This window comes from Oryctolagus cuniculus, chromosome 4 (genome assembly GCF_964237555.1).
Source record: "Oryctolagus cuniculus chromosome 4, mOryCun1.1, whole genome shotgun sequence".
Lineage (NCBI taxonomy): Eukaryota > Metazoa > Chordata > Mammalia > Lagomorpha > Leporidae > Oryctolagus > Oryctolagus cuniculus.
Window position 1 is genome coordinate 92,305,574 of NC_091435.1, and position 27,052 is coordinate 92,332,625.

Genomic DNA, 27,052 nt, shown 5'->3' on the forward strand with positions numbered 1-27,052 from the left:
ATCCTCTGGTTCACTCCCCCCAAATGGCTGCAATGGCTGGAGCTAGGAACCAGGAGATTCTTCCAGGTCTCCCACATGGGTGCAGGGACCCAAGCAATTAGGTCATCTTCCACTGCTTTCCCCAGGAGCATTAGCAGGGAGTGGATGGGAAGTGGAGCAGCCAGGACACAAACTAGCATCTATATGGGATGCCAGGGTTGCAGGCAGCCCCTTTACCCCTTATGCCACAATGCTGGCCCCAGAAATGCTTTTCTTATGGAGAACTGTGCTAAGAATATTTTTAAAAGATGGTTGTCGAGGCAATGCCCACTAACATTCATGGTAAGACACAGGAAGTGTCCTAGAATAAATAGGCTGCAGGAGTGTACGACCATGGTGGGCCAGGGGACCTCATGCTTTGCAGACTGGGAAGCGGAGGCCATTGGAAAGGAAGCCACCTTCCAGTTATGCCAGAAGCAAACGCAGCTGCCTGCCAGAAGCCCCTCTGTCCCTGCCCTGCTCACCTGCAGCAGGTGAGCTGCTTCCTCCCTCTCCCCCTCCCCTCCCTCTCCAGCCAGGCTCACTGACAGTAGCTGGCTGAGACTTTGGGGCCGCCCGATGGGCAGCACCCACTGCTGCTTCTGTTCCCCCTCTCCGTGGCCTGCCCAGACACTGCAGGGCACAGGCAGCTGTGGTCCCGGTTGGCTCTTCCCAGTAGTCCCACCTCCATTTTCTCCGGGAATGGATGCCCTGGCTTCTCTTCAGGGACTCTTCTGAGAAGGGAAAAATGGGAGCTGCCCCATCGACGTCAAAAGGCTCTTACACAACGGCAGCATCTCGCTGGGAGCCGTGTCACCAACCCAAAGACATCTGAATTGAATTTCCCTCTGCATGCCCTGGAACGCGGTCCAGTCCCATGTCAACGCCATGGGGAAAGGCTGCCGTTCACCTGGCACTCCAACACTGGATGGTGTTGTCATCTCCCCACCCAACCCCAGGGGCTTCTCACCCAGGCCACTCCCCTGTCTCTGCGTGCCAGGGGTTCCATCCCTTCCAGGCTGGCCCCAGTCCCGATTGCGGCATCGCCAGGAGCCCTTGCCTCCCTTCCCAGGAACACTGTGCATGCAGCCTGTCCGTCAGGGCTGCAGGCGTCTGCTCATTAGCTGGTCCATTCAGTCCTTCTCTTCAACTATTTGTTGAGCACTGTGCAAGGGGTAGGCACATGGCAGTCCTGTCCTCACGTCTAAGCGGAAGAACTTTGTAGTACTCCTCAGCAAAGCTTTGGGATGGAGAATGTTCCCAGCTCTGGAAGTGGTCAGCCAAGGTCAACTGAGACTCAGCAGCAGAGGAAGGGTTGGGTGGTTAACCTCTAAGATGCCTTGTGAGTGCACGGTTCCTGGAGGTACTGCCCCTGCTCCTGCCTGCCTCCTGCCCGTGCAGCTAGCTGTCCCTGGAAGGCATCTGCAGGGGTTTAGTGCACAGCGTTTGGTTGTAAGGCACAGGGGTCCCTGGAGAAGCAACGTGGGTCCAGGAAAAGTGAGAGCCCCACTCACTATCCCTTTTTTTAATTATTATTATTATTTTGATTTGACAGATAAAGTTCCTATCCACTGGTTCACTCCCCCAAATGCCCAGAACAGCCATGAGCCAAAGCTAGGAGCCAGGAATTCAATGCAGGAACCAAACACTTGAGTCATCCCAGCTGCCTCCCGGGATGCACATCAGCCGGAAGTGGGAGTCAGGAGTGGATCCAGGATGAGAACCCGCGTGCCTCATTGGGATGTAAAGGTCCAAACTGAACACCTGCCCCTCACTTCTGCTCTTTCTATTTTCTTCCTTTTCTGTTCCCTCAGGAGAGAGCTGAGGAACCCTCAAAATAAAATAAACAAATGTAAAACTTCTGGATAAAATGTTGGCACTGGGGACCCCTGTGTGGGTCTCCAGGGAGCTCTGTGTTGTTTCTTAGGACAAAATGTAATCCTACAATGACTCACCTCCCAGAGTTCTTGCTAATCGCACTATGGATATGTGAGATATTATCAGGAAGGGAAGAGAAAGAAGGAAAGGAAACTTATTTTTACAACTGTCAATCCAAAATAAAAATAAACATTAAAAATACCTAAAAATTTAAAAATAATAAATGCAAAATAAAAATGTTTAAAACTGTAAAAAGTACTCAGTGATAAGGCGACTCACAGAGCACTGGGATGAGGAATTAGCAGATGCTGATTTTCTGTGTGGCCTGGGGCAAGTCCTTTCGCCTTCCCAGCCCTCAGTTTCCCCATCTGAGAAATGGGTAGTAGGTCAACCTCTCCCCACTTCCCGCATGCTGTTCTGTCCCACTCCGTGCAGCCCTATCAGTGGTCCTGCAGCTCCACCACTCTCACCCTCTTCTCTCCCCTGCTCGCCCCATCTAAGCTTTCTGATTCCCCACCGACTGTGTGGGGTGAAACTTCACACCTTCGGCAGAGACTTGAAAATCCATCCCTGTGCTTGACAAGAGGCAAAAAGTGGAATGCTCTGCTTCCTTGCAGACTTCAGAGTATATCAGAATCGGCCATGCAGCTGGGGAACACAGACTGCTCGCCCCACCCTCGAGGCCTCCCACGGTCCCGGTGGGGGGCTGCAGAGATTCCAGGGGCGGGGCAACCGACTGCGGGTGTGGCCCCCGGGCACTGGAGCAAGTGCTCTAAGCCTGGTTGGGGGGTGGGGTGGGGGGCAGGGGACAGTGACAGATGGCACAGGGTCTGGGAGCTCAGAGCAGGGTTTCCCTGGAGGAGAAAGGACAGATGGAGGCGCCGCAACGACTTGTCCTCGTTAATGAAGCGCCGCTCCCCCAGCCGCAGCCCACACCACCGAGGCTCCGGGCACGAGGTTCCTCGGAGAGGTGAAGCCGGGGCCCAGGCTGCAAGGGCAGAGGGAGGGGCGGGGAGGAGTGGAACCCACCCCCCACCCCTGACACGCCGCACCTGGCTGCTGGGGGAGCTGCTCTGGAGTGGGGCCGGCGAGAGCTGGAGGGTGCCTGTGGCCTGTGGCCGTGTCTGTCAACACCCTCGTGGGCCAGGGGAAGGTGTCACGGAAAGGGCAGAGGAACAGCGACTGTTACTGCGCACGCACGCGAGAGGCGCCTCTTGCTACTTTGCACGTTCAAGGTCGGTGAAATACGAGTCACCCCTGGTCCTCACATGGTAACTGCCTGTTACCTGGTACTCAAACCAAGCCCCTGCCCAAACCTGCTGAGGCCAGCGTCCAACCCTTGCGCTCTCCGCTACGCGGATTCAGAAGCACCCAGGCTCTGGCGACTCCCCAAAGCCATGTGACTTTCGGCAAACAATGCATCTGAGCTTCACAGAGATGCTGGCAAGTTCAAGGTGAGCTTTGAGGCTGAAGACAGCAGGAAGGTGAAGCTGCCAGGCAAAATGCAGGCTGTCGCATGATGACAGCTGTCACCTGCAATGACCACCTCTGACGGTTCCAAGGACAAGGGAGCCACAGAGCCATCTCACAGTTGGCTCTGGGCACCACAGGGTTAACATTTTCACCCTGTTTTAAATAAAGCCCTTACTCCCAGTGTAACCGATGTTTTATTATTACTAATTCCAGAACCATTACACCATGGAGCCAGAGTTTGAAAAGAATTTAATTGAAAGACAAAACATCTTCAGTAGCTAACGCCTGCTTTATAAATAATTTCTGATCCAAATGCTAACGTGGTACACACAGTTTTTTTGGTATGTCTCAGTGTTCAGTGTGTGGCATGCAACGTTTTCACTGTGGCGTAGAAGCCTGCAGTGTTCAGAAAAGTCACAAAGCGATTCCTCCCAGCTCTCCAGGGGCAGGTGGCAGGCGAGCAGGAATGTGAGGCCCTCATTGTAGGTGAGGAATTGGGCCCCAGGAACTTAACTGGGAGGCTCAGGCAGAACCAGCGCTGTGTCCATCCATTGGGTAGCTTGGGTGTAGACCCAGGGTTTTGTCTCGTCCGTGCTGCTGTCACAGAACATTTGAGAAAAGAACCTACGTTCCGGCCCTCCCATCAACTTACTCCACCCCAACTAAAACACCTCTCTTTTTATGTGGGTGTGCGTTCGTGATAAACTGGGGGAGACCCCTTGAGACCCACAGAGGCTCCTTTTGGTTCCCAGCATTTGTTTCACAGAGTTATCAGCCGTGCGTGGAATGGTCCAGAGTGTCCTGACCGATCTTGGAGTGTAATAGAACAGACTTGGAGTACATTTCAGACACAGGTTTGAACTGGTGCTTCACCAACAAACTTGCCTCAGTATTTGTAAATGTTCCAAACCAATGAGGATAAAAACAACATCTACCCATTAAAGGACATTCTCATAGAGATCTTCACATGGGCTTTCTGAAATGTCCAGGCCAATATTATTTCTAATACCATTCATGCAGTCTTCTACTGATTCAACATATGCTTATGGAATGTGACACGCTGTTAAATGCATGAAGCACTGTGCAAATCACTGTGGGATTTCAGCAATGTAGTTATAGGTATATTCTTCAAAGGGATAACTGTGATCGGAAGTACAAGGTACACACACAAATGACTCTAATGTAAGGCAAACAACATTTAATAATTTAAAGAAATGTAGAGGAACTGGTGTTGTAGGGCAGCTGGTTAAACCACAGCCTGAGGCAGTGGTTAAAATCCCAGCTTCTCCACTTCCAATCCAGCTTCCTGATAATGTGCTTGGGAAAGCAGATGGTCCAAGTACTTGGATCTGCTACTGTTGTGGTAGACCTGGACAGAGTTCCGGGATCCTGGCTTTGGCCTGGCCCAGCCTCTGATCTTGCAGTCATTTGAGGAGTGATTAAGTGAATGGAAGATCTCTCTCTCTCTCTCTCTCTCTCTCTCTCTCTCTCTCCCTTCCTCCTTCCTTCCCTCCCTCTGCCTTTCAGGTTAATAAACAAATCTTTTAAAGACAAAAGTAGGGAAAGAAACAGAAAGATTGAAAAGAAATGAAACACAAAGATTGAGTAAGGAATAAAAAATCAATATTAACTCTCAAAATAGAAACAGAAGACAAGTTTGAATAAATTTTTTAAAAGAAATGTAAAATAGGCCAGCGCCGCGGCTCACTAGGCTAATCCTCCGCCTTGCGGCGCTGGCACACCGGGTCGGGGCGCCGGATTCTGTCTCGGTTGCCCCTCTTCCAGGCCAGCTCTCTGCTGTGGCCAGGGAGTGCAGTGGAGGATGGCCCAAGTTCTTGGGCCCTGCACCCCATGGGAGACCAGGATAAGTACCTGGCTCCTGCCGTTGGATCAGCGCGGTGCGCTGGCCACAGCGGCCATTGGGGGGTGAACCAATGGCAAAGGAAGACCTTTCTCTCTGTCTCTCTCTCTCTGTCCACTCTGCCTGTCAAAAAAAAAAATAAAAAGAAAGAAATGTAAAATAGCTCAGAGGGTTCAGAGAGGACACTTGTGGCTGGAGAAACACAAGAGAGAACGGAGTCAGAAAGGCTTCCTGAAGGAGAGGGCAAACAGCAACAGGGGCTTTTCAAGAACGGTCGTCCGTATCCCCCGGCTTGCCAGGGAAGCTGAAGGGGAGAGTCGCAATGATATTTTACCCTCCATTACAGAGAAGGGGACTGAGGCACAGCCAGGTGAACGTGTTTGTCAAAGTCGCCAAGGTGAGAAAGTGATGAAGACAGGACTAAAGCCCTGCCCATCTGCGCCCCGTCCTGTTACTGGTCTGGCCGTGTCCCCGGGGATGTTTGGGAGGTCTCATTTACACGGCACACGTCTCTCTGCTATCCCGGAAAGAGCTGGTTCTGTAGAGTCATTCCTTGGCGCCTGGAAAGGACTTCAGGCTGCTCTTTGTGGAGCCTTGGTGTCACACTATGTCTGTATCTCTGGGGAGCTGTATAGATTGCATGGCTCCAGGAGTTTCCTGTTGAGATCATTGTCATGAGGAGTCTGAAATGACATGACTTTTTTTATTTTCACAGAAACACAGGCATGAGATATTTCCTGAAGTGTCTACCCGTGTGCCCTCTGACTCTCTTGATAAGCAATGGGACATTGTGGTTAAAGGATTACAAACTCAGGGTCGGCACTGTGGCGTGGTAGGTTACGTCTCAGCCTACATTTCCAGCATCCCATATGGACATCGGTTCAAGTCCCAGCTACTCCTCTTCCTATCCAGCATTTTGCTAATGGCCTGGAAAAGAGACGGAAGATGGCCCAAGTGCTTGGGCCCCTGTACGCATATGAGAGACCCAGATGAAGCTCCTGGCTCCTGGCTTTGAATCAGCCCAACTCCGGGCGTTGCAGCCATCTGGGGAGTGAACCAGCGGATGGAAGACCTCTCTCTCAGTCTCTCCCTCTCTCTGTAACTCTGTTTCTCAAATAAATGAGTAATTCTTTAAAAATAAAATATTACAGACTCTAGCACAGCATAAATGCTACCACTTTTTGGGTGTATGACATTGAATGACTTACATAGACTATCTGAGCCTCAGTCTCCAAGTCTGTATAAGGAAAACCATCAATGCTTATCTCTGAAGGTTGTTGGGATATGCTAAGTGCCTGTTATATGTGAACTGTTGTTACCCTTGGAATAACATTGATTCCTCTACTGCTGGTGAAAATATCTTTTAAGAACAAGGGGAAAATTATAACTACTCAGATATGCAAAGTTTTTTAAAAAAAAAAAAAAACCAACCAGCAAATCCAGGTCAAAAAATTTTCAAGGAAGTCCTTCAGAAAGAAGCACAATGATACCAATGGAAATATGGATTTCACAAAGAGATTCAAATGGAATTCTACTCCTTTTATAAAACTCGAGACACATGAACCAACATGTATCTTCAATTAACTTAGCAGTTTAAATTTATGAGCAATTTTTTTATTAATAAGCCAATTAAAGCAGAGTTCTTAATAAATTTTTCCATGTAGACATACAGTATGTGCACACGTGTAACATAACCTACAAGATAGAACAAGAAGGCAGTTTCAGTAGTAAATTATTAAAATATTTAACGGTTTTCTAAATTACCAATTGATTCAAATTACTTTCTACTCTTAGTAACCTTGATTAACCATACTTTCTCTCAGTTGGAACCTGTAGTGCGTTATTGGCTTCAGCTGCTTACAGAGCCCAACGTACTGAACACAAGAAGTTGCTAGAAAAAGTCCATCAGAATCTTTAGGAGGACACAGCTAAACACAGAACCTACAATGTTTTAGGGGCCAACACTGAAGCATAGTGGTGAAGCTATTGCCTATGGTGCCAGCATCCCTTATGGGTGCAGGTTCGAGTCCCAGCTGCTCCACTTTCATTCCAGCTCTCTGCTATGGCCTGGGAAAGCAGTAGAAAATGGCCCAAGTCCTTAGACTGCTGCACCCATAAGGGAGACTGGAAGGAAGCTCCTGGCTCCTGGCTTTGGATCAGCACAGCTCCGGCTGTTGCGGCAAATTGGGGAGTGAGCCAGCAGATGTAAGACACCTCTCTCTCTCTCTCTCTCTCTGCCTCTCCTCTCTGTGTAACTCTTGACTTTCAAATAAATAAATCTTTTTTTTTTAAAAAAAAAAAAGCCAACATTTTAGTTTTATGAGCAGCAAATCTGATTTTAGTATTTGGAGAACACAAACTGTGGTTGACAAAAGACTTTAAATAGTCATGTTTTAAAAATATAAACTCATTAGCCAACAAGAAGAGGCACTTGCTTACTCCATGCAATATTTTTGAAAGCACCTGTAGGGTTTTATAAAACATTTAACCCTTTTAGGCCTCCGGGCACTTCCCATTAAGATAACCATCACATCTGGTAACACAAGATCATTAGACTTTTTAACTTTTTATCAGTAGCTTTTTACGTTATCATAACTTAAAATTTAGCACCACTTCACATCTTGACAGTACCTGTAATATAATCCAAATAGCCTGATTAGTTGGTGTCTCTACAAGATGAGTTTGGAACTTCGATTTTTTTGAATGCCTGTCAAGGATGCCAAGAAGGCTTAAAATACCAGGTTGAAATAAGATTCCTTAACATCATGACATAATATAGACCAGATTTGATCACTGTTACAAGGTGGTTACTCAGATGTTTTAGAATAAGCATATATTTAAACAAGCTGTAACTCTTAATAGAAATTTGGATGTTTTAAACAATCAGAACTTAATAGAGACATTAAGGTAATCTAATAGATTACTTTAACAGAACACAAAATCGGTGTCTCTTTGGTTATTTCAAAAATTGGAAATAAAACCTCAAATTTAAGAGCTAGCACATGAAATCATATCCCATAACCTGGAACAGTTTTAACAGAGTTAGAAGTAGGGGAGCAAAAGTAGCTTACTGGGACTGGCTGGAAAACTGACAGAGAGTCACCAACTAAACAAAACTATTAAAAGGAGATGCTGCTGTTTTTAAACAGATTTTAAAAGACTATTTCAAAATATTTACTAACATGTATGTGCTGCAAATATCTCATTGCTTTAATAGAGGATCAGATTCTAGTTCTATGTCACATAGGCTAATAACTTTTGTTTTCCATCTGCTGATTTCCTTGATTTACATTTTTAAATCACCCTTTAGAATGCTCCAAATTAAGACAGTATTTTCAAAATAAGATAACACATTGAATTTTAACCTTAGTTACTTTTAAGCAGCATTAAACTATTTTTTATGGACAATTTACAAAAGCATTATCAAACCCAATAGTTTTTCTACAGAATATAAAGTGCTAAGAGTACAAGCATTTATGTTTAAGCACATTGATCTCATTTGCCTTTACCCAATTTACATTTAGCAATTACACCTAGATGACTGAGGATGGTGGTATTATATCATACCTCTATCTGAATTAAGATCAAAATTGCATTCACATGGTATTCTATCCCTTTTATAAAACTCTAGTTATAAATCAATGACATTAAACCAGAGATTGCAACATCTACCTCAGGGGCTATAATGAGTACTGATTACCCATTGCTGTTTCATCGGAAACCTGCTAAAACAAATTGCAAAATAAGTTTGGCAAGTTACAAAGCAATATTTTAAAAGGCAGTGATCTTCCTAGATTCAAAGAGAGACAGGCCTTTAAACCCAATGTCCAGCTACAGCTGAACCAAATTTTCATGTGCAAAATTTTTATTTACCAAAGCCATCTTTTTACATTCTAATTGAATTTGAGTCTACTTTTCTTTTTACCCAAAGAACACCTTAAGCCAATGATGCCTGGTCAGCAGTCAGCTACTTGGAACTGCCTCTGAAACAAAATGTTCAGGCAGCTGCCACACAGGTCCCAAAGATGACTGCAGGCTAAAGGTCGATGTGCCAGGGACAAAAAGTCCACTGGCAATTGTTCACCATTATGTTAGGTTTAATGGGAGAGGGCATCCTCCGGAGCAGGTGGGCACCCTCCAAAGATTTCTAAGGAGGAGAATCTGACAGGTGGCAGAGTAAGGGGCATTAGGGAAAAGGAGATATGTCTGGAAATAGTAATTAACCTGGTGAGCTGGCTGGTTTGAAGGGCCAGTCCAGGAAATGTTCACCAGGAAATCAAGTTTGTAGGAAATGAGGGAACCTGGTGAGGACAGCTTGACATTGAGTTACAAGGCAGGGACAAAACCCATCAAAAGACCTGATTATCCTGTCTGGCTTGCTCATGATAAAACAAAAGAGCCATCAAAAGGGTAGGATACCTAATTTGTTTTGCAGTAAACTGGAAGCTCAAACTGATGGAATCACCACTCCCTTGGTATTCTTATGGTAAAATTGGAACAGGAATGGAGAGGCAAAGACCAGTTGGAGGATGAGGGCTGGAGGGTGGAGGCATAGAGACAGGGTCCATTCCCAAACTTGCCTTTGCTTGCCCGGGAGTAGGGTGTTAAAGAGGATCATAGGTAAGGCAGGGGAGTAGCCTTTGGACAGAGCTAGTTCTGACATAAAGTTGGAATTCCCGGGCAAGAGAGGGAGATACAGCAAGACAGTGAGAGCTGGAGCAGCTAACATAGAAGAAAGGGGTTTTGGCTTTTTTAGTGAGAGCTTTGGAAGTCAAGAGAACTTGAGCTGGAGAAAGTTTAGAGCTGAGATAGAAGAAAGCTTAGACACGGGAAATTTTTTTCCATTTTCCCAAAAACTCACAGAAGTGATAAAGATATTGAATAGTGTCAGGGTCAAACATGGACTGGAGAATCTGATAGGAAGAGAAGCTCCCATGGTGACCCATAGAGTCGGATTGGCAGATATCAGGCATCCCCAAGACCACCGCCACCTGACAGGAGGATATGGGAACAGAGAGTGGGGGTCATCACCCATGCACCCACTGGAGCCCAGGGCTTAGCCTGTAGAAGGGAAACATGGGGTTCAGTCATCACCCACACCCACTGTTGCCCGGACAGAGTCCGGAGAGGCTCGAGGCCATAGGAGTTGCGGTGCCTGGTACCAGGACTTAGGGGGGAAGTCGAGTAGAACCACAACCCATAGAGTCTCACTGAGAGGATCCTCTGCCCACCCCATCCTACCTCAGGAATATGAAAGGCCAATGTGTAGATGGAGATCATGGAGCATTCAGTGGCATGGAAGGAGGTCCAGGGGTGTGTTTTGTGACCAGCAGAAATCCAGGACCCCAAAGCAGCTCAGATCCCCAAGGGGAAAGCAAGGTCGATGGGAGAGCCTGGATCCAAGTCACAACACCCATGTAAGGCCATCACAAAACACAACAAACACCCAAGTTAAGGGAAAAGGTTTATTGATGGAGGAAAATCTGACAGATGGGTGGGAAGGAGTGAAGAAGAGAGAAAGAGGGAGAGGTTGAGAGAGGGAGATCAGGAGAGAGAGAGAGGGTGAAGAAGAAAGAAAGATCTGGAGAGAGAGCATGTGTTTAGGAATCAGGTCCTATTATTCCTTTGCTGGAGGGACAGGGAAGTAGGAGAATCCAATCCCACTAGGGTGGGGGTGGAGCTGACACCTGTGGTTGGGCCAACTGGTCACCTGGCTTCCAGCAATGGTGGTAGAGGTTAGAGCTTAGGATGGTGTCCAGGATGTAAATCACACCACAGACAAGACTGCGCCATTTTACTAACAGAATTTATTTGAATTGAAATGAAAGAACACTAGTAACAACATAAAAAGATATGAAGGTATAAAGTTCACTGAGAAGTTAAACTGATCATAATCCTGAAAGACAACCTTAAATGCCAAATTCCCAAATGTTGAAAACCCAAAAGTTCGAAATCTTTTAAGTCTAAAATTCTTCTTTTTAAGATTTATTTTATTTATTTGAAAGTCAGAGTTACAGAGAGAGAGGTAGAGACAGAAAGAGAGGTCTTCCATCCACTGGTTCACTCCCCAAATGGCTGCAATGGCCAGAGCTGGGCAGATCCAAAGCCAGGAGCCAGGTCTCCCACATAGGTGCAGGGGCCAAGGACTTGGGCCATCTTCTACTGCTTTCCCAGGCCATAGCAGAGAGCTGGATCAGAAGAGGAGCATCCAGGACTAGAACCAGTGCCCATATGTGATGCCGGCGCTTCAGGCCAGGGCTTTAACCTGCTGTGCCACAGCACCGGCCCAAAGTCTAAAATTCTTAAAAACTAAATTCTCAAAAATCACACTCCCAAAATATTAAAACTCCAAATGTTGAAATCCTGAAAGCTGAAATCCCCCAAAATTGATTCCCCCCCCCAAAAAAAAGAGCCTATATAGGAAAAATAGAAAGATGAATTAAGTAGAGGATTAGTGCATTTTTGGTTTTATGCAAAACAATTGCCAAGTTATTCAATCATGCACTGCTTCTGTCTCTTCACTCATAGCACCATGCTTACCCTAAAAGATGCACTTTATTATAGAACAGAAATTCAACAAGCTCAGGGACTTTCTGAACCAAAGGCCTTTGGAGTTTCCTCCCGTGTTACAAAATACATCCAGTGACAAACTATTCTTGGTGAAGAATGTGACTGTCAAAGAAGATAAATTGCTTCTGTTTACCATCAAATGCAACACAGGAAACATTAACACTTGCTTCATTTTGGCTAATGGATGGCACTTTCAAAACTGTCTTCATGGCTTTCATCTGATTTGTGCCACTACCGGATCCAAAAGTTCCAGAACTTATCCACTCATTTATGTATGAATGATCGGAAAAATAAAGTACTTTGCAGGTATCTATTTAAAAATTTAGTGAACTTTGGAGAAGAAAACGGATTTTAGCTGAAACCCAAACCGGAATAACAAATCTGGAACTAGGTGTGATCGAGGCTTCTAAAAGTGAATTTCAAGGCATTACCAATAACATTTGATTTTTTTTCCATTCACTCAATTCATTTGGTGGAAAATCCAGATGAATGGACTGGCCACATGATAGGACAACAACGAAAACTTCAGTTTGAAAATGCGTCATTTGTCTGCAATGGCATTTCTTTCTGTTGATGAAATTGCAGAAGCTGTTAATGAATTAAAGCCACATTTGCCTGAAGAAGCCAACAAAGTGACCAAATGGTTTGAAAATAATTATGTGGACAGTAGGATAAAGAGTCATTTCTGCAATAGCGTTGTTGTTTGATTCCCCAGGACTGTTTCTGCTAGACTTGTGGTCTGTTTAGGAGTGCGTGCAGAATGGAATTCCACATACCTACCACACAGATGCACAGCACGGAAGACGGAGAGCTTAAGTATGGCAAGAACAGGGATGCTCATGTTGATACACACCAAATCTCAGAAGAATTTCAAAAAGCGTCATGCCACACAGAAAATGAATACGAATATATTCTCCAAGGAGAATAATGTTCTAAAATTTAAAAAGATAAGAAGCAGCTATTCATTACAATGCAAGACTTCAAAATACAATTCACCATCGTGAAAGTCCACCAGACATTATTAGCTACCTCCATGCATTCACCTAGCATCTAGAGGAAAAGTGTGGAATACACTTCTTCATTTGTCAAATACTCCTTTTAATCTTTTGGAGTTTGGAGCATGTAGGTTTTTTTTTTTTTTAGTTTTGCTTTTAAAATTTATTTTTGTATTTTAAAGAGTTACAGAGAGAAGGGAGATATAAGGAGAGGGAGAAGGAGTCTTCTATCTGCTGGTTCACTCCCCAAATAGCTGCAACAACCAGGACTGGGCAGTGTTGAAACCAGGAGCTAGGAACTTCTTCCGAGTCTCCCATATGTGTGCAGGGACCCAAGCCCTTGGATCATCCTCCGCTGCTTTCCCAGGGGCATTAGCAAGGAGCTGGTTCAGAAGTGAAGCCACCGGGACATGAACCAGCACCCAAATGGAATGCCAACATCACAGGTAACAGCTTTACCCATTATGCTACAACACCAACCTTTCTTTTTTGGACTTTATCCCATTACTTTATATTGTCAGCATTCTTTTTCACAATTCACTGTTACGTATTTAATCTTTACATCATGTCAATACTGGAGGCATATAACTTTTAGAGAAATCTAATTTGGTTTGTAAATTTAACTTTCCAAAAGTGCATTATCACAACATTGCTTTATATGTAAGTGTTATGAGTGTATATGAAAACATTGCAACTTCCTAGATGAGTTAAAGGATACCTTTTTTACACATCTGACTTTGTGAAGCATGAAATCTCCCAAGAGCTCAGCACGCACTGCAGTGCCCCATCTTGAGTTTCTGTGTGTTTGGAAGGGTGGGAAGCAGTTGCCTCTTACCTGTTTCAGCCAGTCTTGTGAGGAGGGACGGAGGAACTGGGGTGGGCAAGCTCACCCACATGCCCCAGGCATGGCGGATGTTTGAAAAATCATTCAAGAGAGGACCAAGAGAGCAAGAGATGCTCCAGGGATGCACAGTGCCTGGTGGGAGAGGAGTGGCTGGGATCTGCAGCTTGCTGTAGCACTGGTGAGGGGACAGGCGGGAAGTGAGACTTCACTGGTCCTGCCAGCCTTGAAGAAGGCTGACGCTTGTCCAGTTGTGGCTCTGGTCAGTGCAAAGGTCCCCTGCCATGATCATCAGCTCCTCCAGCCTCTGACATGACTGAAGCTGAGTCAGTGATCCCTGATGCTTACCAGGGCCTGACAGGGTGCAGTTGCTGCCACTTCTGTCACCTCTGTTTAGGTCTGCACCCAGTTGGCTCAGGGAGGAGATATGAGGCAATTTAGGAACAGGGGCCAGTGCCTTCTTGCTCTTCGGGACACCTTGGGTGGGAATCACCTGGCCCTGCCCAGTGCTGTGAGCAAGCATGAAAGCTTTTGATTGATTTCCTCTAAAGATATAAATTATAGACCAAGCAGACCCACCAGACACACACAGAACTGTCCATCTAATAGCAGCAGAATACGATTCTTCTCAAGTGCACATGGAGCATTCTCCAGGATACATACACGTGTATGTAGCCACAAAACAAGTCTTCACAACTTCAAGAAGTTTGAAACCTTATCATCCGTTTCCAATCACAGCAGCGTGAAACTAAAAATCAACAAGAGGAGGGATTTTGGAAAATTCACACATATTTAGAAATTAAACAACATATTGCTGAACAACAAATGAGTCCATGAAAAAGCTGAATTGTGGTCTTTTTGCTCCTTGTTGAACTCTACTTAGTGGAGCCTTAAGCCTCAGACTATCACATGAAATGAAAATGCGTTATCTCAAAAATTAAAAAGAAAGACATTGAAAAGGAAACCAAAAAGTATCTTGAGCAAAACAAAGTGAAGACACAGCATAACAACATTTATGGGGTGCAGCAAAAGCACTTCTAAGAGGGAAGTTTGTAGATACAAAGGCCTATACTAAGAAAAAAAGGGCCAGGTGTTGTGGCATAGCAGGTAAATCCACCATCTGTGATGCCAGCATTCTATATGGGTGCCAGTTCAAGTCCTGGCTGCTCCACTTCTGATCCAGCTTCCTACTAATGTGCATGGAGGGCAGCAAAGGATGCTTGGGCCCCTGCACCCATGTGGAAGACCTGGAAAGAAGCTCCTGGATCCTGGATCCTGGCTTTAGTCTGGCCCAGCCCTGCCTGTTGCAGCCATTTGGGGAGTGAGCCAGTTCATAGAAGATCTCTCTCCTCTCTCTCTCTCTTTCTCTCTCTCTCTTTATTTCTCCCTTTCTCTCTGTAACCCTGCCTTTCAAACAAATACATAAATCAAAGAAAGAAAGAAAGAAAAAGAAGGAAGGATGAAAGAAGGAAAGAAGGGATAAAATAAGGAAATAAAGAAAGAGAAAGAAAGATTGCAAACTAACAACCTAACTTCAAGGAACTAGGAAAAGATTAAGCAAAAAATTGATAGAAGAAAATAAATCAAAATAAATCATGAAATTTATAGTAGAACAAATGAAATAGAAACTAGAAAGATGACACAAAAGATCAATAAACCTAAGAGTTCATTTTTGAAGTGGTAAACAATTTTAACAAGCCCTGAACTAGACTATTCAATAAAAAAGAGAATGCAGATAAATAAAATTATAAATGAAAGAGAAGACTTTACAGCTGAGATCACAAAAATGGAAGGACCATAGAGACTGTTGTAAATAATTTTATACCAACAAATCGGATAACCTGGAATAAGTAGATAAATAACCTGAATAATGAAGAAAAAGAAAAACTGAATAGAGAATGAGTAAGCAGATTTAATCAGGAATCAAAAAATGCCCCAAAAAGAAAAGTCCAAGAACAGATGGTTTCATAGTTGAATTCCACCAAGCATTCAAAGAAGAACACTAATCCTTGCAAATTGTTCCCCAAAACTGAAGAGGAGTGCAAACTTCCAAGCTCATTTTATGAGGCCAGCACTACTCTCACAGAAAAGTCAGGAAAGAACACTGCAAGAATGGAAAATTACAAACCAATATCCTTGATGGTCACACATGCAAAAAATTTCAATGAAATACTAGCAAATCAAATTCAACAACACATTAAAATGATCACCCACCCTAATGAAGTGAGATTTATCTCTAGGATACTCACAGGTGGTTCAATAAAATGGGAGAAAATATTTGCAAACCATGTATCTGGTAAGGGATTAATATGCAAAATATAAGGAAATCATACAACTCAGTAGCAAAAACAAACATATCACTAGATTAAAACGTAGTTAAAGAACGCAACCATTTTTCCAAAGACACACAAATGACCAATGTATCTAAGACAATGCAATGCTAACCAAGTGAGTTATTATCTCAAACCTGCTATTGTCAAAAAGACAAGACAAGGCAAGTTTTGGTGAAGATATGAAAAAAAGGAACCCTTATTCACAACTGTTGGGAATGTAAATTAGTACAACCACTGTTGAAAATAGCATAGAGTTCTCAAGACAGAACTATTACAGGATCTGGGCAATCCCACTCCTGGATATACATTCAAGAAACTGACGTTGATCTCTCTAGGAGATCTCTGCACACCGAGGTTCATTGCAGTGTTATTCATAATAGCCAAGGTACAGAGAACACCTAAGTGTCTTTGGACAAATGAGTGGATGAAGACACGATGAAATAGTATTCAGCCTTAAATGAGAAGGACTTCTTGCCATTCGTGACCACACTGATGAACCTAAAGGACATGCTAAGCAGAATAAGTGGGGGAAAGGAAGACAAATACTGTAGCATCTCTCTTACATGTGGAGTACTGGAAGTTACAGAAGCAGAGAGCAGAGTGGAGGTTCCCAGGGCTTAAAGAGACAGGGCGTGGGGAGACATTGTTCAAAGGATGCAAAATCTCTATCACACAGAAAAGAATCATTCATCGGGATCTGCTGTGCAATTTAGAACACAGTTAATGACATCCTGATGAGCAGATTTTTAAGTGTACTCACCACAGGTACAAACGTGAGATAGTGCATATGAAAATTAGCTCAATTTAGCCATTCCATCATGCATCCGTATTTCAAAATACACGCTATGTGCCATCAATATACCCAGTCCTTATTTGTCTACTGAAATTTTAGTCAATTAAAAAATAAAGTGCATAAACCTGGAAAAGACACACATATGATTGCCCGAGAAACCATCCGTTTTCCTGAGATGCCTTTTTTGTGAAGATGTATTTTTATTATGAAAGTCCTATTTTTTAAAAGAAAAAAAGTCATTGTCTTTCAGATTTTCTGTGTTGTAACAACCAAAGTGTTTAATTTGCCCTGTGGTTCAGCCAGAGAATGCTGATGGGACATCAGATTCATGCATGTCCCATGCACCTAGCACACACGCGAACTTATTAAAGCACCATCTGGTCATGCTGTTCTCTATTTTTAAAAGACTTTTGTGTCTCAGAAAATGCAGTGATCCTGAATCCTGGCCCACTTTGAAGAGTCTGGGTCTGGTGGGCCGGAGGCTATGACAGAAGTGTGAATTTATGACATCCAGACAGCCTTGAGAATCTGACCCATGTGGCAAACTTCAACAGCAGCCTGGCATGCAGTGCGCTTACCACCCTGACCCTGACCTTCTTCTCACTCCTGTCTCCCATCTCAGTAGATGGGACCAACAGCACCCTAGGTGGGAACTCTGGGGTCTGTTTTTGCTTTCTCCTTCTCTTTCATTCTTCATTCCCAGCTGAAGGCCAGACCCGTGCATCTTTTCTTTTTCTTACAGAATCTATCTTTCTTTTGCCTTAGTCCTCTCAGCCCCAGGCCTGCTGTCACCACTCCAAACTATCTGAGCATTCTCCCTGCTACCCAGAGTTGCTTTCTTCATCCATAAAAAAATTATTCAAATCTGTATTTTGTGCTGTGTCAGTATAAAGGCAAATATAATTCAAGTTGGATTCAGTATTATTTTTATTCTGATTTTAAAAGATATTCAAATTAAAACATTTTCTTGAAACTTGGGCTCTGTGCCCTCTGTAACTAATACAAAAATGGGTCCAGGTGCCAACTATTGCCACAGCCTCCTAACTGGTCTCCCTGTCTCCCATGTCCAAATCTATTCTCCTCTTAATACCCAGAGAGACCTTTTGTAAGTGTAAGTTCCACTGTGCCATATCCTTCCTTAAAACGCATGAGTGGAGGCCAGCATTTGGCACAGCAGGTTAAGCAGCTGCTTGAGACACCTGTATCTGCTATTAGAGTACTCAGATTGGAGCCCCAGTCCTGCTCTGTTTCAGCTTTCTGGTGCTATGCAGCCTGGGAGCAGGTGGTGGCTCAAGTAGTCGGGTCCCTGTCACCCATGTGGGAGATCCAGATTGAGTTCCAGTCTCCAGGCTTGAGCTTGGCATAACCCAGGCTGTTGAAGACATTTGGGGAGTGAACCAGTGGATGGAGATCTCTCCCTCCCTCCCTCTCCTTCTCTCTCTCTCTCTTGCAAATAAATATGTTTCTTTTTTTTTTTAAAAAAAGGGTATCAGTGATTTGCTTTTGTACTGAGAATCCAAGCAAAATCCTGTCCACGTCCTATAATGACTGGCACTAAAAACTTGAAGGATTGTAGATAAAAATAGTCTTGAAACCATAACCTCCACACATGTAACTGGTTAATTTTGCTGTACCTCTGTCCACACTTTTTTCTATGATATGTATAAAATATACACAGTGTGTATATTAGTTTTTCATTACAACCATGAGATACATAAGACAAGTTAACTATGAAGGAAGGGGGTTTATTTCTGCTTGTGGTTCTGGAGATATGCAGTCCACCATTGGGCAGCCCTGCTGGTTCAGCAGCTGGCCATGATGTTTCTTCTCACAGTCTTGAGGCAACACAGAGCCCTCCATGACAAAAGGGAGTGCACCACCTGTCTGTGTCTCTCCACAGAAAGCCCCCAGCAGTCAATCATGGAGGCTCTACTCTAACAACCTGATCCAACCCAATCACCTCCCAAAAGCCTCACCTTCAGATACCAACACTGGATCAGTTTTCCTGGTAATGATCTTAGTACCACTAATTAATGCTTTGGGGGCCAAGCCTTTAACATATGTGCCTCGATGGGCATTCAGAAGACAAATAAACATCCAAAGTATAGCCTACAAAATTTCTGTGATATGTACAAAATACATGTTGTTTGATAAGTCCTTTGATTTTTCTCATTAAAGTAATCGTATCCTAATATTTGGATCATTCTCCAATTTACCCTTCACACTTAACAATATTTGTAGCCAAATCTATCATGTTTCATAAAGATATCTCTCATTCTTTCTAACTAGTGCTCAATATTCCATAGTAGGAAAATGTCATCATTAGCCACTACTTGATCAAGGCCCATTATTCACAATGACAAATAATACAACAATGAAAATGCTTGCACATATGAGAGTGTTTCTCTTGAAGATAAATATCTTGAAGTGAAATTGTTGACTGACAAGATAAATACGTTTTAAAAAATAAGTATTTTGTTTATTTGAAAGGCAGAGTTGTTGGGGGTGGGGAGAGGCAGAGAGAGAGAGAAAGATCTTTCATCCACTCGTTCATTCCACAAATGGCTGCAACGGCCATGCTGCAATGGCCAGGACTGGGCCAGGCCAAAGCCAGGAGCCAGGAGCTTCATCCAGGTCTCCCACATGGGTGCAGGGGCCCAAGCACTTGGGCTATCCTCTGCTGCTTTCTCAGGTACATTAGCAGGGAGCTGGATCATAAGTGAAGCACCCGGAACTCAAACAGCCCCCACAGGGGATGCCAGCATTGCAGGTGGCAGCTCAAGCTGTTTCGTCATGATGCCAGCCCAGTAAGAACATTTTTAATGCTACTTTTATCCTGAGGTTGCCCTTTAGGTTGCTGTTCTCACATTCATTCTTTAAGTATACCATTTCCCTAAAGTATTACCAACACTAACACTTTTTCTCCTCTTGGAGAACATCCTCCAGTAATTCTCGCTGTAAAGGTCTGCAAGTGGTAAACTCCCAGAATCTGAATTTATCTTTATTTCCACTTTATTGTAACATAAAAATTCAGCTTGTGTACAATTATAAGTTTCAAGGCACTTTTCTCTTGCACATTAAGATATGGTCTGTATTCCTCTTATTTCTAAGTAGTGGTAAGAAATTTATTCGCTTGTAGGTAATTGACCTTTTTCTCTCTGGAAATTTTTAAGAATTTAATTTTTCCCCTAGATATGCCAAAACATCACTACAAGGAGTCTGAGTGTGTGCTCACTTGGGGCTTGGTAGATCCTTGCAGTCTGAGAGGCCAGTGGCCCCCAGGGTACGGGCAGAAGTGGGGAAGGAGTGGTAAGCCCTGTGCCATATGCCTCTGTTCTTAATGAAAGGAATGAAGGTGGCAACAGAAGGAGAGACGAGTGAGGGAGTTTGGAAGGAGGGTGGGAAAGTGAGGCAGCGGTGGAGAGACACCAGTGGGGAGTTAGCGAGGTGAGGACCCTGACTTCCCAGGATCTGCCTGCTGCCTGCTGGCTTCCATGGCCACAGCCTCTCTTCTCCTGTCCTGGCTTGGCTCTGCTTCGTCTAGGGAACCTATGGGAAAGGGGGGATAATGTGAGCGGATAGAACTATAATTGGTATACAGTGGGATTGGGTGAGAAGAGGTGACGGAGATGTGCACGGGACATGGATTTGCCAGGGTTGCCTTCACAAAATACTGCAGACTCAGTAACTTAAACAACAGAAACTTATTTTCCCAGAGGTCTGGTGGTGAGAAGTCCAAGTTCAAAGTGCTGGCAAGGTCAGTTTGCTCTGAGGCCTCTCCTCCCGGTGCCTTCATGGGTCCTTCCCTCTGGGTGTGCCTGTGGTCTAATTTCCTCTTCCAAAAACACAGGCATTTGGGGCCAGAGTTCACGCTTCACGTTCAAAGAAAAGCCCTTTCTGCAAATACAAGCACATTCTGAGATACTGAGAGTTAGATCTTCCACGTATGACTAGGGGGTTGAGGGGGCACAATTCAGACAGTAGCAGAGCCTCGTTGCTGCTTTTTTAAGCAGAAGCCGTATTCCCTTCTCTGAGGTCTGGCACTCACATGACAGCACGGTTGATGGGTGCTCAGTGTCCACAAGGAGCATGAAGATCCACAGATGAGGGGAGAGCTCTGAGTTCAGGGTCAGGATCACCGGTCACGCACAACGGCCACACTTAGTTTCTCTGAACCTCAGAGCCTTCTCAGAACAAGTGACTATCACAAGCCATAAGGCATGTGGATGTGTTTGGTGTATGGTGAGTGCATGTCATCAAATCGAAGATGCCATCAGTTGAAAGATGTACCATTAGGTTAATGTGCCCAAAATGGCAACATTACGTAAGGAAGAAGTTTCAGGCTCAGGCCCCCTACCCATTCCGTTACATCTGCAGGTCACGGGGTGGGGTTTTAAAGTTTTTTTTTTACGTTATTGTGTAGATCCGGTAGGCTCAGAAGCCACGGCTGTCAGCAGCCTGGGAGGCAGTGTCCTGTGCAGCCCCAAATTTAATTCTGAGTCGCGCTCTCTTTGGAGCTATTTCTTGGTTTTTTAGGTTCCCTATAGAAAGCCTGGATCTTGGGATTTGCCAGTAGAAAACCATGGCCCAAATTCTTAACATTTTCTAACACATTCAGGGAATTCCAGAAACTCTCCCTCAGAAGCGGCATAAAATAAATACTTTGGTAGAACGTGTAAACCAGGAACGGGTAGGAATGCTGCTGGTTTACTGTCTCGGGAGCTCTGCCCCTTCCCCTGCCCACAGCCCGGGGCTGGCGAGGCCGCCTCCGCCACCCCGCACTTCCAGGGCTCTAAATGACACGCTCCCAGGCCTTTGGTGCTTGCTTCAACGCTTGTTGTCCCAACTTTTCTAAAATTAGTTGACTCCTTTTCTGAACGTCTGAGTAATGGTAACAGAACCACAGAAAGGCCAGTGACCCTGAGGGCTGCTCTGAACCCGAGCTCCCTCCACGGGTCCAGCCATCTGGGGAACCGGCTCCGTCCCATCAGATTCACACACTGACGGGCTCCATGAGAAACTGAGTCCAAGCCGCTGACTTCACAGTCGGGCAAACAGATGTCCCCCCCACCCCGCGCCCAGAAAGTAGGCAGCTGACCCAAAACCACGTTGGAGTTAGCCTACGGCTGTCGCACCCTGTTCTCCAAACTCCAACTCCCAGGTTAACATCCCTTCCATTCCTCCCAGCCACGGGGATCTGTGACCACTCAGGGACAATAGCGCAAATGTCATCCCACCCGAATCTCCTGCACCCAGATCCTTCAGGGGGCCGCACCACTCACGTTTGCATGCCGAGTTCCTCTGTACCTTGGCTGGCTCCCAGGGATGCAGCACACCTTTCAGATCTGCTGGCGACTGGCAGAACTCTGGCCTAGAGCAGACTTCAAACGCCTCCCATTGACCATTGGCAGGCTTGTAAAAACAGGGCCAGGAAATTATTGCAGGAGGCCTAATTGTTCTGTGACACTTTACAAGGAGAAAGCTGATGGCTGTCCCTCCCAAGTCCTTCCCTCTGTGTCCAGAACAAGTGAGAGTCTGCTCAGCCACAGCAGACATGGAGAGAATGCCCGTACTAGGCAGGACCCTCTGCACGGCACAGTGTGCTTCTTGCCAAGTTCTTTCTCCTTCGGTTTTCAAACCCTGTGTATTCCAGCAGAAATGGAGCCCATGTGTTTCTGATTCATTTGCACTGAAATTATTAACATGCTGTTTTGTGAGAATTATTTGATGTCTGGAGAGTCGGAGAGTCTTTTTAATGAGAATTTTAAAGGCATTTTTTTCCTTACCCTGCCTGAAACAGAAAACAATGTTTTTCTCCAACAGTGCCTGAGTTCAATCATATTGTCTCTTCTCCTAAGCTTGCACCTGCATCAGGAACCTTGGCCTCTTAATCATGCCACGCTTCACAAGGCTGATATTCTAAAGGGTTAAAACGGAACAAGAATTCTAGTGCAAGGCAAGCCCGGGCTTCCCAGAATGTGCTGCGGGAGTACTCGCTGGAGGTGGGGAGTGTGAGCGTAGCCTCCACTGCCACCGTGGGAGTAGCAGGGAGTAGCAGGAAGCTCGCTCGCTCGCTCTCTCTCCCCCTGACTGCTGTCATGCACTCGCACAAGCACAGTCTCCCTCGGGCCTCCTAGCAACCTCCGTTTTCCACCTGAGTAAACAGGATCCGAGAGGGTAAGGACCACACCCACCGTGCACAGCCAGCTTGGATGCAAAGGAAAGATGACAGCCAAACTCTGATTTTGAGTCCCGTGTGCCTTTCAAAATGACCCAAATTGAATTGCTCTGTGCTTTGTGTGCATGCTTGAAATTCCACCTACATGCTAATATATTAGTAAGAGGCAGTGTAACATAGTGGCCAAGAGATCAAATTCTGCCCCTACCACTTCCTAGCTGTGTGATCTAGGGCAAGTCACTTGACCTCTCTGGGCAATTCTCTCATCTGGAAAATGGGTATAACATCACAGCCCGCCTAGAAGAGACAGAGAGATCATTGAAGAGAATGGATGCGCTAGATGCTTCTAACAGTGGCTGACACTTGGCGCTCAATGACTCTCAGCTCTACGTGGTGGTCGCATTGGGGGTTCAGGAAGAACTGGTTGATCTTAGCAAGCTGTCTAATCTCAGAGCCTCAGTTTGCTCATTTTAAAATGAATGGAATAGTGGAATGCTCCCAGGTCTGGGAGAGCACCTGCAAAGACATTCGTGCCCAGCCCTGTGTCCAACAAAGAAAAAGTCCTCAGCAAAACCTGTCCATGGTTTACGCCCAGACACACCTCCCTCCATACAACTGTCCAGGCGACAAAGTTCTCTTCTCCTGTTCAGCTCCCGCAGCCCCAGTGTCGCACGTCTGCACACACCGCGGGTACAGAGATGGTGCACCCAGGCCCAGGGCTTTCAGACACCCCGGGGGCACCAGGATTTCTTGCTGGGATGGGCCCTCCCTGCGCTGGCTCGGGCCTCTGCCCTGAGCTGCAGCACAGTGCCAACAAGTGTCACCTGCGCCTGGAAAGTGACAGCCCGTGCTGCCGGCCTTGGTGCTCCTGCACTTTCCAGGCTGGCAGCTCTGTTCCCAGAAAACCTGCTCTCATCTGCACACAGACCGAGGCTCTGGGCTTCAGCTCTTTTCTTCCTCCTGGTGTGAATGCTAGAATCGCCTTTGTGGCTGTTTCGGTTTAATTGGGGTTCTTTTGCTGGTGTCCTGAAGACAAGCAGAAAATTACAGCCAAAAGGCAGGGGACAGTGAAGACAGACACTAGACTTCATCCCCTGCACTGTCTCCACACACACACACACACACACACACACACACTTGGTGGTACAAATACCTTTGGGAGCCTCCCAGTCACTTTCTCTCCAGGACTGAAATCGGCTGTAGCAGAAGGGAGGGACGTGGAGGAGCCGATCTCGGAAGGCTGAAGACAGACTGTTGTGTCAGGCCCCTCTGCGTGTGTGCAAGAGCAGTCAAGAGCCGGCGAGGAGAGAGGAACAGCCAGGGGGAGAGGGGGGGAGAGGGGATCTGTTGCAGGCAGGGGAAGGCGTGACCTGAATGGAGAATGCCAGCCAATTCCAGAGACACACAGGGACCTCAGAACAAAGATAAGGCATCGCTGACACCGCACCGGGGACGAGCGCGCAGACAAGTCGGCCCAGGGGGGACCAAGACCAGGAGGCCAGGAGGGCGCAAGGCAGGAAAATGAGGTGAGTACCAGGGCAGGAGAGGGCATTGCGCCCTTTCGGGGGGCCAGGTGTCAAGCAGCCGGCGAGAGCGGCTGACCTTGGCCCCGAGCAGGCTCACCTGCGGGTCCTCTGAGTGGAGGGGAGGGGAGGGGTCTCTCAACAGCCCTTAGGGTTCTGTAAAGGGAGGCGCAGACGCGCGAGGCGCCTTCCCCTGGCTGCTGAGCCCAGCAAGTTGAAATCGGAGACTTTGTGCAAAGCCGGCTCCGGCACCAGCACCGCGGCGGCACGGTCCCCCCTCCGCAGGCGCAGGGCGCTGTCTGCCGGCCACCAGGCTCTCCTCCCGTGGCCCACAAGGCTGCCTTTTCATTGTTCTCCCCTGCAAACAGCCTTGATGTGGCCTTGCAGACACTTTCAGGGTTAGGTTTGCGTTTCTGTGTTTATTTGTTCCGACCGGAAAAGACCCCGTTTCCCACCGCTAGGCTCTCCGAAAGTTTGCCAGTTAAAGCTCCATTAAAAAAAAAAAAAAAAACACTAGAAACCTGTCCCCATTTTACAGTTTAGACATTTCTGCGTTTCTCACTGAAATCAGAGGCAGCTGGTGGCATGAATCAGTCTATGAATCCCGGCACCAAATGACTCTTAAAGGGATACTGCAACGTTTCTTAACAAAAGGATCTTTTGGTGTTCTGGAACCTAGGACTTTAAATTCTACCTGCTTTTAAGCTCTTCTGCCTTCCTTGGTCTTCATCTTCCCAGGTATTCCATACAAGTTTCTTTTTCTTTTCTGCAAATCTTAAAACCCAGCTCGCTGTACTATTTATATTCCTTATAAATATTAATGCTGCTAAAAACACAAAAAAAGTAAAAAAAAAAAAAACTGTTGATGTGTTAAGTCCCTAAATGCCTCTTGTCCCACTAATTTTCTTTTAATAGAGAAGTCTTTCTATTTATCTCCATTCTCAAAATCACCTAGCAACTTCTCTGCATCGGGGCCAATTACCTGCTGTCAAAGCCATAATCAAACCTTCAGGGTATCCAGTAGCTCCATTTTACCAGCCCATTGTAATTTTAAACCTACAGTAAAACTACATTTTCCCTTCTCCTGAGAAAATGAAATATATGCCCATTCGCATGGGGTGATATTCTGATTTACCTGTCAGGAATCTAAATCCCACCCTACCCCACAATGCCCCAGCTGTGCCCAACTTCAGGGCTGAGTGACAGCTGTGTATCTCTACATGTGTGCAACCCTCACCTTGGAACAACCATCCCCCCTACTTTCCACCTAGAAGACCTGACTGGCTCAAAACTCACTTCCTCTTCCCCTGACTACCATCTCACCAGGGTAGGGCTGGAACTGCACCTGTTACTGTCCTTGTAATAGTTCCTTGTCCAAATGTCCACCTCCCATACATGGTCCATGATCTATTTCTTTGTCTTTGGACAAAATGTCTGTTGTTTGCTGGGCATACGTTAACTAATGGTTGCAACGAACTCAGTTGAAGAGCAAAGGAACTTCTAGAAAAGTTCTCCACTGGAAGTCTCGAAAGGGTCTTGGCTCCCTGGGACATAGCATGTCAGAGATGGCAAAGCGCTTTCCTGGGCTCTGTCTCGTGAAGTTTTCAGATTTGGGGTGAGGAAGGGATTCATGGTTAAATGAGGATAAAAGCAGTTAAGCAACTTGGCCGAAGTTCCACTGGTGGTCTGGAAAAGTCCCAGACTCAACCTTGGGTCCAAGAGTTTTTCTACTATGTTCCACTGGACTCTCCACCAGGTTATTATTCTACACCCACAGCTCTCAATGCTGGCCGTGCACCAGAATGACCTGCAGCGCTTTCAAAAATGCTCGTGCCCAGACCTCACCCTGGGCCAATTAAGCCAGAATCTGTCTTGAGAAGTGGCTCTGGCATTCGTATTTTTTTTTTAATTTCCACATAAAGCCATGGGCTTTTAAACTATCTTTCACAGGATTAATTGCTTTGGCCAAATGCCTGGGCATGCTATGGGCCTGGCCCCAGCTTCTTCTGGTGGTCTTTGTTAGTCCCTTCTTCTGTTGAAGTTAACTCACCAGATGGTGTTGGGTAGGATATGACATCGCTTGGGGTATCCTTTTCATTATTCACTCCAAAAAAAAAAAAAAAGGTGCTGTGAAAGGGGGAGATGTAGTCCCCTCCCAACTCTTAATCTCAGAAAGGGAGTCTTGGTGTTGTGAGGTTGGAATGAGGAAACTGAATGGAGCAGACAGAAACTGTCACTCAGCCTACAGTCATAGATGCCGGCAGGCATCTTCACGCAGCCCCGATAGCCTGTTCCCACAGTACAGCCTATGAAATCCGAGCTCTATATATTACTTTTGACATTTCCAACACATGTAGCTAAACTTTTTTTTTGAATAGCTGGAGGATAGATAACAGGTGTCAGAAATTGTACAGCCGGCGCCTGGTGTAGAAGAAGCCAAGAACAGAGAGTGTGATGAGGAATGAAAGCTGCCACTTAGATTCTTTGATTCACAGCCCCTCAAGCAAGCAAGCAAGCAAGCATATGCTCAATCCCATTACATGCAAGGAGATATTTGCTTCATATGTGTGAAACTGTTTTGAGATGCAA

At 45.7% G+C, this 27,052-nt stretch overlaps 1 protein-coding gene and 2 long non-coding RNA genes across 5 annotated transcripts in view; 1 reads left to right on the top strand and 2 right to left on the bottom strand.

Moving 5' to 3' along the window:
* LOC138849495 (uncharacterized) overlaps positions 1-24,227 on the bottom strand; it is a 28,473-nt gene extending 4,246 nt beyond the window's left edge. Inside the window, exon 1 of the long non-coding RNA XR_011388370.1 lies at positions 24,094-24,227. This is a non-coding gene — a long non-coding RNA (uncharacterized lncRNA). The remainder of the gene's footprint in view (positions 1-24,093) is intronic.
* On the bottom strand, positions 19,757-22,553 carry LOC138849494 (uncharacterized). Its single transcript, XR_011388369.1, has 2 exons — positions 22,045-22,553; positions 19,757-20,311 (listed from the first exon to the last, which is right to left on the bottom strand). It is a non-coding gene; the product is annotated as an uncharacterized lncRNA (long non-coding RNA).
* Positions 23,763-27,052, top strand: part of MASP1 (MBL associated serine protease 1) — a 70,237-nt gene continuing 66,947 nt past the window's right edge. For all 3 annotated transcript variants that reach the window (XM_070073181.1, XM_008266637.4, XM_008266639.4), the window contains exon 1: positions 23,763-24,466. In XM_070073181.1, coding sequence (XP_069929282.1) covers positions 24,462-24,466 — 5 coding nt within the window. In that variant the 5' untranslated portion in view covers positions 23,763-24,461. The remainder of the gene's footprint in view (positions 24,467-27,052) is intronic.